Here is a 13420-nt window from a genome sequence, read left to right on the forward strand (position 1 = left end):
GCGCGATTCGACTACAAAGCATATCTCGGAGCAAAATCAGCATGATGGGACATATCAGGGTACATGAGCGACTCGCATTCCTTCATTACTGTAACTATAACAAAGAAAAAAAAAACAATCCCATCTACCCAGTTAGGGCAATCAGACACATAGCCATCACTCTATCCCGACGAGTTGCCTCAACAAGTCCTGCCCTACCCAAGAAAGTAATAAAAAAAGCGTAGAAAAGCAGGGTTCCACGTAAACCAAACTCCGTGCAATGCCTCCTGTACATTTTTGCGTGAAAGCTACGCAGTGTGTCCTGGATCAGAAACCAAAAACACTATATATATCCTGTAAAAGAAAAACAACAACGGCGAGCTTGCCTATACTGAGATCGATACAGAAAGGGAAACAAAGAGAGGGCTTTTCTTTTCGCTGCTCAAATCATACATGTGCTTTATTGCATCTCTAAGATTGTTGCTGCTTTGCGAAGAAGCGCTGCCGTCTTGGCAACTATGGGTTTGGCGGCTTTCCAGTCTCCCTCCTCGATGCAGTCGCGAATAGCAGGGAAGATGGCTCCGTCGTTGGACCAAGCCTCTGGTCCGAAGACGACGTTCTTGAACTGTGTTCGGTTGGGAATCTAGAGATAGGGTTAGCTTGAGTCTCTCAGTCAGTCTCATAAGGGGAACATACACCACCACCGATTTCAATGTCCAGTAACGCCGTCTCAAAGTATGCCATCTTGTTATTGTATGCAAGTCGGGAGGCACCAATATCGTTGGCCTCCCAGCCTCCATTGCCTAAGACCTCACGGTCCCATTCCATTTCCCACTTCTCGAACGTGGCGACGTTGTGTTGAACAAGTGTTGCAGCGTCCTTGAGCTCCTTGAAAGCATCTTTCTCGCCCTTGGGCTGGCCATCCATTTGCTTAAGTGCCCACTTCTCGAGATCTTTGACCCATTGGCCCAGTCTCTGTGCATACCAGCCCATATCAAACGGCATGATGGGCCGATCGGCCATGTCGAGAATGAGCAGAGCTATCACTTGTCCCATTGCACCGTGGTACTCGAAGTCGGGATCAATGAAGTTGTCCACCAATCCAATCTTGTCGTAACTTGAGTGGTGAGGGACCTGGGTCCCCCTGAAGGCCAAATCGAGTGCACTTGTTCCTGCGATATCCTGGAATGGAATGTGGTCACCACGTCCCTCTGGCTGCTTCAGCTCGGCATGGCTCTGATCCCAAAGGTCCTTCAATGTACTATTAGTAGAGGGGTCGAAAACTCGGCCCAGGGCATGAAGAAGAGACTTTCGGAACACCGGTGATCCTGAAGCATGCAGGTCTTTTCCGACAACAGCCGCCCCAAGATTGAGGTAGGCAAATGCATTGTCACGCAGGGCCTCTGAGTTATGCTCGACATACTCAGTTGAGCCAATCAGGTTGTACGCAGATGCATCCCAAGACATAAATTCGATTGTCCTCAACGGCCTCCAGCCTCGCTGTACAAGATCTCCGAAGATTCGAGCCATCTCAATCATGACAGCTGTGCCTGAGTGGGGGTCCGTTGCACCGAAAGCCCAAGAATCGCGCTGATTGCCGATGATGATAGACTTAGAAGTCTGCTCCATACCATTGATTCGACCATAAACATTCCAGATAGTATGCAATGAATCCTCATCTTGCTCGTTCTTCAACCGCACAATTGGGGATTTCTCGCTGCCGGTCCACCACTCGACGTCTGGAACGCCGCCCTCCCACTTGTTAGGCACCTTTTCGCCATAACCCTTGAGATGCTGTAGCAGAACCTTGGCATCCCTCCAAGCGAGAGGGAGACTGGGGATGCCGACAAGTCCTTTGGCCTTGTCGAGTGTGATTCGCTGATCACCCTTGCTACCATAACCAGGCGACAAGGGGTCACCAATTCCCCAGTTTGTTAGACCTACAGAGCCTCTTTGAACACCATCTGAGGGCATATACAATCCTTCAGGAGCCACAACACCCTTCTTGAAACCGTCATCCGCAGGGTCGGAGTAGATGAGACAGCCAGCAAAGCCTGCCAACTCGGCTGCTTTGACCTTGAGAGCTTGGTTCTCCAGAGGACCACCGTTTTTCACTAGCGCAACAGCTCCCGTGGCATTAATACCTTTGCTTGCAAGATGCTTGAAATCGTCTCTTGTACCATAGTTGGCGTAGATTAGGGGTCCCTTGACGTCTCCCGACTTTGAGTACCCGTGGAAGGCGTACGTTTGTCGACCTGCTGTTTCGCCTCCGACTTCCTCTTCTTCTAGCTTAGCCGTCCATTTGGCCTTCTTGAGATCCTTGTCGTCCATGATCTGCACCACACGACCGTCCTTGCGGGGATAGTTGAGATAAACCTGATACTCATCCATCATAACCTCGTCCAGTAGTGCCCTGCTGAACATGGCCTGAACATCCAACGCGGTCGCATAATCACCCTCGGTACCAGCAATATGGGCATAATTCGAAAAGTGCTGTACTGAAGCGCGCATTCTCATGGGATCGACGGTACGCAGCAAATGGGCTCTAAGGTCCTCGGGGTTGAAACGGAAGCCACCTCCTAATCTATCTGACAAACCACCAAACAAATCGCTGGCGAAGAGCAGATAGAAAAATCCCAGAATAATTGTGAGTGCCAAAATGCGCACACAAAATAAGATGACGGTTGTTTTGTCCACCTTCGGTATGTTCCACCTCCTCGTTGTCTGGCTTGGCGTCTCCTCATTCTCACCCGTGGCATCCTCGGCGGTATCGGCAGCTGGCGCATCAGCTCGTTGAGGTAACTGTATGCGTAATCGTGGTAGTCTCGGCCTCCAGGACCATTTCCACCGCGGTAGAGTCAGATATGACCCTATTCGCTTCCCCCACTGAGATCCTCGGGATCGGTCGGGTTCTTCGATCTCCATCTCCTGCATCTCACGTCGAACCTGCGCGGCTTCATCGTCACTCTCGCTATCGCTGGCCCATAAACTGTCCTCATCGTCGGTCTCTACTGTTGGTGGTCGATAACCGTCGGGTCTGCGGGAGGAACTGGCGCCACTCGAATGTTGTAGGAGACCCTGTGATTCCGCCTCTGTTGCATTACGCTCGTTTGTCGGGGACCTCGGAGCAGGAGCCCAGTCGTCTGGATCGTAATGACTACCACTGGCCACGGCCTGATCATAAGTAGGCGGTATGGGATCATAGAAAGGAGTCTTTTCGGAAGGCATCTTGATGGCGATGGAGCGCTAACCGCGCCCTCGGTTGTCGTATATTCAATCCGATGGAAGCTGGTTTAGGCGTGTCACAAAGCAGTCGAGATAGGCAGTGCCATTCGCTGAAGGGGATCGGATAAAAAGGAGCGGGCGAATCGCGGTTTCGATCGATCGATAAAGCAATTAAGTTAAGATGAGCGAGGTGCAAGCACGAAAGGAGCGTTAAGAAAGAGAGACGAGAGATAGACGCCAGAAGCGCATCGTCAAACCAATAGGTCCAGGCCTGCTTAAGCTCAGACTCGAGATGTTGTTGACTAGGTAAAGAAAAGGAAGGGGAGAAAAGGCTGAGATGATTAAAGTCAAAGTAATGTACCGAGTTACGTTGATGGCTGCAGGTGTAGTACAAATCCAATGCGCTGCGACGGGGGGGATGATGGCGAACCTAATGGAGTGTCCACGTAAGGTAGGGGACCGGAATCCACTGTAACCATAGCCCGCCGGTTAGTACGGAGTAACAAGACAGACAGCAGAAGAAGACACCCAACCCGACAAAGTTGGTCGAGGTCTCAAGTGGCTGAGTTGACCCGGAAGACTTGGCAAGCCTTGGCCTTTGGAAACTTTGACAAAATGCCAGTAAAAACACTATGACAGGTACTATACTATGCTACAGCTCACACCTCTTCTTTTCACCAGATCACACGTGAAATGTCACTCATACTAACACTATCTATCTACCTATCTAACTATCTCAGAGGCATCCAAGGAGCTTGCCAGGCCAGGCTAGGCCTTGTCTTGTCTCGGCTCTCACAATCACTCTCACTCTCCTGAATCCGCCCGTGCACGCCACCAGGATTACCCCACAAAAGCTGGGATAAGGAGACAGCCTAACTCGGACAGGGAGGTGATGTGCGTATCATCGCTTTGCTTCTGGACTCGAGGTAAAGTTAAGGGACGTGTCAGCTAATTTGTTCAGCCGTAATTCGAGATAAAGAATGCATAACTTATATAAGGGGCCCAAAGATAGCCAAAGCCTCACCCACGCAATCCTGTCCGAGGGTTACATAGGTAGCTTTAGTACTTAGTTACTCTGTATATGTATATCTCTCAATCAGGGGTTGGTGACAGCGAAACCCCCAAAACTCTCACTGTCGCAGGAGACTCAGCTTGGCTTCACCGCGCATATCATCAATTTTTGGGGCAAAGTTTACATATATACAACTAGTGGACCTGCGACCTCCTCGATTCATGCCTGCAGGTTAAACATTATCTATCGCTATGCCGCTCAATCACTTTCTCTCTTCTTCAATCACTAATGAATTAGACCTCAGTTCGGCGTCAGAACGACTCCCTCATATTGTCGACTTCGGATGTTCTCCAATGTCTGATGGAAGTGCCGGCGGCTGTTCTCAACTGAAGCAGAATCTTGTTGGTTGCCGGCCAGATTAGAGTGGATGAGTTCAATGAGACCATTGAGGTACTTGGTTGTGACCTGCTCGAGTTAGCAATTGCTTCAACACTTCCAGGATCGAGCTCGGCTCACTGATTCGTTTTGTTGGTCAAAGTAATACACATAGCGGTCCAGAATCTCAACAAAGAGTTCAATCGATGTGGCCGTCTCCATGCAGGAATCGGCAACACGAAGGGCACGCTGAAGACATTCGAGTACTCGCTTACCATCGCGGTAAAGCTATGCAGGTCAGCCAAAGTTCTTCGTACATGGATTGATACATACCTCTGTTTCTTCCGACTCGCCATTCGACACCATGGGAGTTGCCCACCACAAGTGACTCGCCAGATACACAGCGCGGCATTGATCGGGCTTGCGTAGCAGCTTGCTGCCGTGCTGTGCGCACTTGGTGATGAGAGTGTCGTAATTCTCCTTTCCAAAATTGCGTGTCTGGTGGAGAGCAGTAGCAATCACACAGACAGCCTGGAACTGAGCCTTCGAATCCGAAACAGCCTCCTCATACACTGTGAAGGCTTGCGCAAAGAATTCATATGCAACCTCTTCAAACCCGGTCAGATCGGCTGTTTGACCAGCAGAGGCAAAGAGACGCAGCGCCATCTCTGCAGCCCCAGAGCCGTTAACACGGGTGTACAGCGTGCTGAGCGCTGAGTGCATAAACTTGAACAGAGCATTACTCTGTGTCTCCCAGTTGTCGTCAAAGTGCTCACGCTGCTTGAACTTTCGCGCCAACTTCATGCATGCTGTGACAAGAGGTGGCGTCGTCGTGCGGATGCGCTCGTTTCCTTCCGAGTACGCCTTTCTTGTCATTTGGAGCAGCTTGAACTGAGTATCGTTGTCCTCGGCCTGCAGCAGGTGCACGATCCTGGCGAGCCATCCCTGCTCCTCCATTGTCTCGTCTGTCTCCACGGGACGTCGTTGGGCAACACCTGGGTATCCTTGAGGCGCCTGGGAACCCTCCTTGATGAGAACCTTCAGTACCTCCAACACGTTCCCAAGCTGTTCTGTAGTCGAGATCTTGGTCTGGTTTTTGAGCAAAGTGCGAGCGACATCACCAGCAACGGCTCGGCGGGTAGGGTATGATTGCGACTGGAAGAGAGGAACGTAGGTAGGAAGAGACAAAGCAGTGAAAGTGGAAACATATCGGTTAAGGGGCGCCTGAAGAAGAGCAAGCAGACTCTGCTGAGCAGGAGGCGAGTGAAGGTCGGCATTGTTAATATTCTCTCGAACCTTGGTAGTTGCGTAAGCCAGGATCTGGTCAACGTAGTCCAGTCTGTCGGGATAAATGTTCAGCGCAAGGTTGCAAAGTGACACCAGGAGTGCAATAATGTCTTGCACAGGGAGATGCTGGGCCTCCACCAAGTTCTTGACCTGAGCGAAGAAAACCTCGTAAAGCTGTACGGTGTCTGTAATTAACCTTTGACCGTTCACAGCGGTGGTTTCCGTATCCGCAACTGAAGGTGTAGACTCGGCGAGTGTGCTAGAGTCGTCGTTGCTGCTCTCACCAGCAGTTTCCTCTGGAGTCTCATCGGTGGCCTTGGCTGTAGACTCCTCGCCCTCGGGTGTACTGTCGGCATCGGCGGATTCGGCATCTTCAGCAGGTTCACCCGCTTTACCATCAGGTGCAGATTGCTTAGACTCTGAAGGTGTGGCTGTCGATGCTTCTTTTTGAAGGTTCACCTTCTCCAACAGTTTTGCCAGCGCATCCGCCTCAATTTGAGCTTTATCTTCCGACTTGTCCTCCGGCCCATCGCGTTCAGCATATTCAGACAATCGATCCATCAGACCAATTACAATGGCCTTGACGTTGACATGGGGGTTGAGGCGTGAAACGGCACCAAGGAATTGGTCCAAGGTGTGCAGGTGAAATTCGTCCGGGAAAACTTGCGTAATCACCTCAAGGAGATACTCTTGGGCCAGAACGTCCCGGCATTGAACCACCTGCTCTAGCAGCGGTGCTAGAATACTAGACTTATACGTTTCGAGATCAACAAGCTGGCTTAGGCGTACGATATTGCTGCCGACCAGTAGCTGCAGTTCCTTTCGCTCCCGAATTCGCTGCTCGCGCTCTCTCGAGTGACCTTGGTGTTGTAGGCGAACCCATAGTTTGTTCATCTCGACGAAGTTTGTAAGCACGAAGTTGATGGAATCGCTAATGTTGCCTTCAGGGCCGTCACTCTCAGTAGTTGGCAGGTAGTCCCTCGCTTGGCCAGACAGGTAATATCGGAGGAAGAGTCCACGGATAGGATGCTGAACGCCTCGGCTCATATCCATCATGTCCTTCATGAGCTCCTTAACAGGCGCATCTTCGATGGCCATGTAGGCGGTTCCCACAGTGATCATAAGATACAACCGTGGAACGATGTTACCTGCATACTGGACGAGCTCGTAAAGGTCGGCCAGGTGGTTGACAGGGTGGTTTTCGCGAAGATGGACAGACAAGTATCGCAGGGCGTCGAACACTGACATGTACAGCTCGTAGTATTGCTTGGGTCCAAGACTGCTTGTGCGAAGCTCGGAAACCAGAGTCGAGCTACCAGGGTCAGCGATGCCATTCAGGGGACTGAGCTATCTATCGCGGCAATCATATACATACCAGCACTTGAGCGCATCCATTAGCTTTCCAGGAGTATCGAGACATTTGCGCATAAGGGACGTCTGCTGTCGCACGGCTACGAGAGCATCTTCAAGCAGACGAGCCTGGTCCTCGGGGGGAGCTGGCGTGGCCATCTTGTCGGGCTATGACGGCGGGGTAGCTCGGAGCAGGTCAAGACAAGCCAAACCCCTAGCAATTCACTATAATGCGACTGTGATAGACGCAATGGTGAAGGAGATGGCAGCGGGAGACGGAGGATGCGCGGAGCTGTCGGGTTGTCGTCGATAAGTTGCGCCGCATACAAGGCGCAGAACGAACGGGAGCGATGACGATACGGGGGGAGCTGAGATAATGGATTGGATGGGTTGGGGTGGACCTAAGCTCCGCTGGAAGACAGCGTATAATGGCGCTGTACCAGTTTGTCTTTAGGCGGCAGGGGCTCTAGGTCCGTCCCAGCCACCGGAACGGACTCAGTTCTGGAAAAGGAAGATGTACGGCGCAGGGATTCATCACGTGGTGTTAAGGAGCAAGTCGTTCCTGCGTCAAAGACTGAAGATGTTCAACTCTATCAATTCACGCATCATGACCCAATTGGTTCACTATTATCGTTCAATATTCTTCATGTTCAATTATGTTTCGTCAACGGAATGTCCAAAGTGACCAATACCAATCATACTTAGTTATGGTTAAATAAACTTTAATAACTCCTTCCAGTGCAACATGATAGCTATCCAAGTGCGCCAGCTCCTCAACGCCTTATCTCAAATCCTCAAATGCATCTTTCAGTTTTCCAAAGTCGTCAGACATCCATTTCTTTCACATTTTCTGGACCGGCCGAACACTCCAACACCACAATACTGTGGTTGTCCAACTCGCGCAGGAATCCCCAGATCATCGCGAAGAAAGTCCACCAACGAGGTATCAATCGAAGATGAAAATGCGGCAAGGACCAGCATCATGTTCGACTCGGGATGAGGCAGGTTGTGAATATCAGCAACGATGACGACGTCCTTGATCGTTTTTATCGTTGCCAGTTCCCGCGCCCATTCCAAGCTTTCATGCCGAGTTGTATATAATAGTCGAAAGTCAGACACCGTCAAGCTCTGCGGGCCGTCCCATGACCCTCGTGGCCGAGCGCCTTCAATGACAAGTGTCAACTTATCCAAGCTTTGCAAACTTCGCAGCGAACGACACACAGAAGACCAGTCATATGAATCTGGTTCCATCACATTTGTTGGACTGCGCTTGTAGAGGCTGATCTCCCGGACCAAGTCTCTAGTGCGTGGCGTCTTATCACTGAGGAAGGGCACCAAGGCCTCAAGGTCTTCTCCAAAGTGGAAAGCATGCTTGGTGTACAGGTAATGAGAGGCTTCCTCTCGGATTTTCCTGTTGATCTGCATAACTGCAGTGTGCATCGATCGGCGGGGATGAGGGTCGGCGCAATATGTCGTTTTGTATGACTTTCTTGCGATAGTTCGCTCCATTATATGATATGCTGAACGTTGGGTCTTCGAACGGCGCGCCTCGTATTCACGTTTCGACTGATTTCGAATTGAAATATCTTTGGTCCCGCCGTTGTCGAGAAGATAGTCGTATATCAGCATGCGAATCTCGGGCGGGATTCGCAAGAGCATAGGTTCTTCTGCCATGATGGTTGAGTTACGTAGCAATACCTGAGAGAAGGCGGGAGGTGTCGAAGTGATTTTTTGATTCCTTTCAACTGAGGAATTCTTTTTGAACGCCGATGACTCGGTGATGTCAGTCTTGGTGGTTGTACTAGTCGATGGTGTCGACAAGTCACTAACACGGTGACGGACAATGACGGATAACGCGAAGGATCTCACGTCAGAAGCCACTTCTTGCAATGCCAACAAAGCTAACAAAGACAACACGATGCTATTGTCCAGCGGCAGTGCGACAACTACTTTATTTATGTCTGCAGACTGATCAGCAAATCGAAGGGGTCCGTCCATCAAGGTGCCCACTCCCGGACCTTGACGACCCAACCTTGGGGTCAAGGACGGCTTTGTCAAACCAATAAGTTCAAATCCAAGCCATTGAGCCAAATCTCAACACAGATTCGAAGCGACTCAAGCCCGGTCACCTTGCCGTCGGTGTGGCAGCCTTCCCCGTCCTTGTTCTCCCACCACCTTGTTTTCGTGGGGTAGTTCTTGATAAGGCAATCTACTGTGTAGGTAGGACAAGGTGCCCCCCATCAGGGAGCAAGAAAACATCGGACCCTGATGTAGGGTGTCAAAATAAACTCACCAAAAGTTATCCTAAACTTATACTATGCTACCTAAGTCTTCTTATCATTTAGGATCAAGGTCCCGAGTTTTCTTTCCTCCCTTGGTCCCCAAGCATACTCATTGGTTCAACCGCTAGCTGAAGTTCAACTCTTTCAGCTTCTTGTACTAGATGCTACCAATGTCGAAGCCGTTGACGATTTTTGCATATAATTGCAGAGATTGAGCCATCCAATAACATAGAGAGTGGAGTGTAAGACTCTTCGAACAGGAGAACGGTCCGTTGTCTTGCGGACTGTGACCCTACAGATCGCATCGACCCCCACCACTAACACGCATCGCGGACCCAGAACTGTGAATGACGAGATTGAACTAAAGAAGCACTTTTCCCAACCTTTTACAAGCTGAATCGCGTACAAATTCAAGTCCAACAAAGGGGCCTGTAGGTTCCAAGAAATATCAATACTTTACCGCCTTGTTGACGCACGCGATCCAACGCTGTACCTGAGAGACGTTTCTTTGTCATTGAGTTAAAGCTAGTCACAAGATTGTCCATAAAGAACGACAGATGATCTCATAGTCACTGGACTATCAACCTCTTTGAGGTCATGGTCTCTCCAATGAGCATGGCGATGTCATATTATGTGAATATAATTCGCTCGAGAATCTCGTCCGGGGAGCCACTTGACAATGAGCTAAGTAGGTGTGCTTGTGTTAGGTAGTATACAGTTCTTTGGAATACGTGGTTCCAAACATAGAATCATGCACTGGGCTACACGCCTCTCATGCTGTTCTCTGAAGGCAATTACCTGACCGTCTTCTGTCGATGTTGCACCGCGAAACGATAACTTATCATGGAGCAAATACCGAGTCATGCAAGTTGGGCTAAGAATGCCGGCAAATGTGCTTCTTGTTGCGATAACGGGCCGTGGACTTGGCGATGTCAAAGTCGGAAAATCAACCTGTTTTCTCTATGATTTTAAAACAAATTATACAATGGCCGCAAGCATATAGGTGAGACAGCCAGGCTTTTGACCACCAGGGATGGCGATGAGGCACTGATAATGATGCATGTTTCTGGTGTCAAAGTACCACGCCCAGCTCGGCTCTTGCAAACCGAAAAAGTTCGTGATAGTCGGGATGGCCACTCTTGTTGGGGTGGACCATCCCATGCGACTATTATAGCGCCATCTACTGCACATACATTGAAGGTAATGATGGGGGTGCACATCGGTCAACACCTTCAGGTCCTCGGATTATCTCAAGGACTCATTGTCGATCAGAGCTGAAAGTGAGACGACGCTTGCGAGTTGTTAGGATGTATCTTCAGAATCTCAGTCGAAAAAATTAATATGGCAAGATGTGAATCGTCTTTTCTTCTAGAAGCTCACATAAAAGTTCCAGGGATTGCGACCCTTGCTAGCGTTGCATATCTTACGTCTTTGTGGCCCGCTGAAATGCTGGCATCTGAAGAAGCAAACTCGTTATTTTACACACGATCCTTCTCTTGAAGCCATACAGTACCCTTCTCCTAGGTCTCATCTTAGCTTTCCGTATTTGAGGGGTTAGTCATCTGAAATATGGCGAACCAGTTCTCTTTCCGTGACGCTTCCGTATCATTTAATGATGCTCAGTTCATCGCTAATGCAATGGACTCGACCATACCCCACCTTGTTGCGGCGGGAAACGCTGGTCAATGGGGAACTGAGCCCCTTTCTAGTAAGGAATCGTTCATGGAGAAGATGCATGATGCTGTCTCGAAATCAGAGCAGTTCTGTAGAACGGGGACTGGTGATCGAGAGAGGATATTTATCGCCGAGGTTGAAGACGATCAGGCTGACTCAGAATCCACTGCAAACGGAAACCTCTCTCGCCGCGTGGACGACAATGGAAACCCCTTTTTGTCCGTTGGTTTCGTCAAGATTGTTGAAGAACAGTTCGTGAGCTATCTGAAAGAGACAGAGAGTTTGAAAGCCCAGGTTGAACCTGCGTTGAAAAAGGGCAAGTTTGTCTTCCTCCAATACCTCGTCACTGATCACCGAGTCGGTGATAGACGTCGCGGGGCTGGGGCTGCTCTCCTTCAGAAAGTCAAGGATTATACTCTTGAGCGTGGTTGGAAGACGATCTGGCTTGATTGCTGGGATGGAGGTAATGGGCAGTTGGTGCAGTATGTTCCCAGAAGGACACCCTCAACTCGGTTCGTTTTTAATGGTTACAGATACTACGTTGATCAAGGATTTGATATCATGGGGAGTTTTAGGGATGAGGGTGATGATGATGGGTCTTCTTGGAATGGCAAACTTTTCAGTATGGGCTTGCGCTAGAAACTGCTACCGAAGCAAGCATCGTATAGCCAACACTGCCATCTCTGTGTACATTCACTTCTCCAGAGGAGCTGTATCAGCGAAGCAGCCAAAAAAGGGGTCCCGCCCCCCAACAACTCCAGCCTCGACTGCCAATTTCCTCAGGTCTTGGTTCTCCTCCTTACTCAGGGTCACCTTTGCTGCTCCCACGTTCTCTTCGAGATACTTGACGTTCTTCGTACCAGGAATGACAAACATGTTTGGGCTCTGCTCCAAGATCCAGGCCAGAACGAGCTGTGAAGATGTAAATCCCCTATTCTTGGCCAACTCATTGAACTGGTCCACAATCGTCAAGTTCTTCTTGAAGTTGTCACCCTGGAACCGTGTCAGGTTTCTTCGGGTATCTGTCGCTTCGAAATCATCGACAGAGCGGAAACGACCGGTCAAGATACCACGGCCAAGAGGTGAGTAGGCAAACACTGCCACGTCCAGCTCCTCGCAAGCCTTGAGAAGGTTTGTTCCTGAAGGACCTTCGATGTCGAGCGTCCAGGGGTTGTACTCGACTTGTACTGCTGAGATGGGATGTGTGGCGTGGGCTCGGCGGAGAGTGGTAGACGAGATCTCTGAGAGGCCCAGGTACTTGACCTTTCCTTCACTATATGGGCATGAGTCCTGCTTTAGCTTATTTCATGGTGGAATGACTTACTCAACCAATTGCTTCAGGGCTTCCACAGTCTTCTCAATAGGCACATCCTCGTTTGCACGATGCATTTAGTACAAATCAATGTGCTCAACACCAAGCCTCTTCAAACTTCTCTCAATACTCCTCCGCACATGCTCGGGCGACGAATCAGTAACGATCCCTTTCTCACCTACCCTCAGCCCAAACTTGGTCGCAAGGAAGATATCCTGACGACGTTCGGGATGAAGCTTGAACCATTTGCCTACGACATCTTCACTGTCGCCATAGATGTCAGCTGTGTCCCAATTGGTACAGCCGAGTTCCCATGCACGGTCGAGCAGTTTGAGACGTTCTTCGTCAGATCTGAGGATGTTAGTGAGGCTCAGAAGCTGGGGATGTGATTCATACGTGGCTGCTCCGTATCCGACGCTGATTCCCATAAGACCCAGACCAATAGATGGGATCTTGGGGCCATTCTTGGTGAGTTGTCGAAGAGGGAGTTGGGCTGGAGGAGCCATGATGTAGTTCTCCGGAATGGAGTTTGGGCAGCTGGAGGAGATATTGACTGGATGTAAGTGGCCTGGTGTTTACGAAGGAGATATGTTCACAAACACACAGAAGCTCTCTCCCTTTTATACATGTCCGACGCCTCATCATCATTATGTTCACCGCCCTATCCCAGTCCAGGCTACGACATGATTTCCTGTGTCCTTCTTGATATTCGTTACATCAGTGTATGGAACGGGGTTAGCTTTGCGCAGACATCTTCTCATCCCCACACTTGCGGCCGAAAGACTGCTTGTCTCCGAAACCTTAAAGCATCTTGCATGAATGACTAAGACAGCCTCGGTCTCGGGCAATATCTTATTCACCGTGAGTTTCGCATCAGTATAAGCCAGTTCAAAAGAAACTAAGTCAAAGGGAACAAAAAATCTT

General features: G+C 49.9%; 5 protein-coding genes; 1 reads left to right on the forward strand and 4 right to left on the reverse strand.

Annotated features, from left to right (window-relative positions):
* Positions 1–439: 439 nt before the first annotated feature.
* FFUJ_07644 (related to glutamate carboxypeptidase II) lies at positions 440–3207 on the reverse strand (the record flags this gene model as incomplete). XM_023577920.1 has 2 exons in its annotated part: positions 440–622; positions 676–3207. 2 exons carry the CDS (start codon positions 3205–3207, stop codon positions 440–442), a joined length of 2715 nt encoding a protein of 904 aa, XP_023430907.1.
* A 1309-nt stretch (positions 3208–4516) lies between these two features.
* Positions 4517–7387, reverse strand: FFUJ_07645 (related to vacuolar protein-sorting protein VPS35; the record flags this gene model as incomplete). XM_023577921.1 has 4 exons in its annotated part: positions 4517–4681; positions 4733–4879; positions 4925–7190; positions 7254–7387. 4 exons carry the CDS (start codon positions 7385–7387, stop codon positions 4517–4519), a joined length of 2712 nt encoding a protein of 903 aa, XP_023430908.1.
* A 648-nt stretch (positions 7388–8035) lies between these two features.
* FFUJ_07646 (uncharacterized protein) lies at positions 8036–8902 on the reverse strand (the record flags this gene model as incomplete). Its single annotated transcript, XM_023577922.1, has 1 exon — positions 8036–8902. The coding sequence occupies one exon, from the start codon at positions 8900–8902 to the stop codon at positions 8036–8038; it is 867 nt and encodes a 288-aa protein (XP_023430909.1).
* A 2177-nt stretch (positions 8903–11079) lies between these two features.
* On the forward strand, positions 11080–11823 carry FFUJ_07647 (uncharacterized protein; the record flags this gene model as incomplete). Its single annotated transcript, XM_023577923.1, has 1 exon — positions 11080–11823. One exon carries the CDS (start codon positions 11080–11082, stop codon positions 11821–11823), a length of 744 nt encoding a protein of 247 aa, XP_023430910.1.
* Positions 11824–11877: 54 nt separating this feature from the next.
* FFUJ_07648 (related to pyridoxine 4-dehydrogenase) lies at positions 11878–13002 on the reverse strand (the record flags this gene model as incomplete). XM_023577924.1 has 4 exons in its annotated part: positions 11878–12457; positions 12509–12555; positions 12679–12847; positions 12893–13002. The coding sequence occupies 4 exons, from the start codon at positions 13000–13002 to the stop codon at positions 11878–11880; spliced, it is 906 nt and encodes a 301-aa protein (XP_023430911.1).
* Positions 13003–13420: the final 418 nt, after the last annotated feature.

The sequence above is a fragment of the Fusarium fujikuroi genome, chromosome FFUJ_chr05 (assembly GCF_900079805.1).
Source record: "Fusarium fujikuroi IMI 58289 draft genome, chromosome FFUJ_chr05".
NCBI lineage: Eukaryota > Fungi > Ascomycota > Sordariomycetes > Hypocreales > Nectriaceae > Fusarium > Fusarium fujikuroi.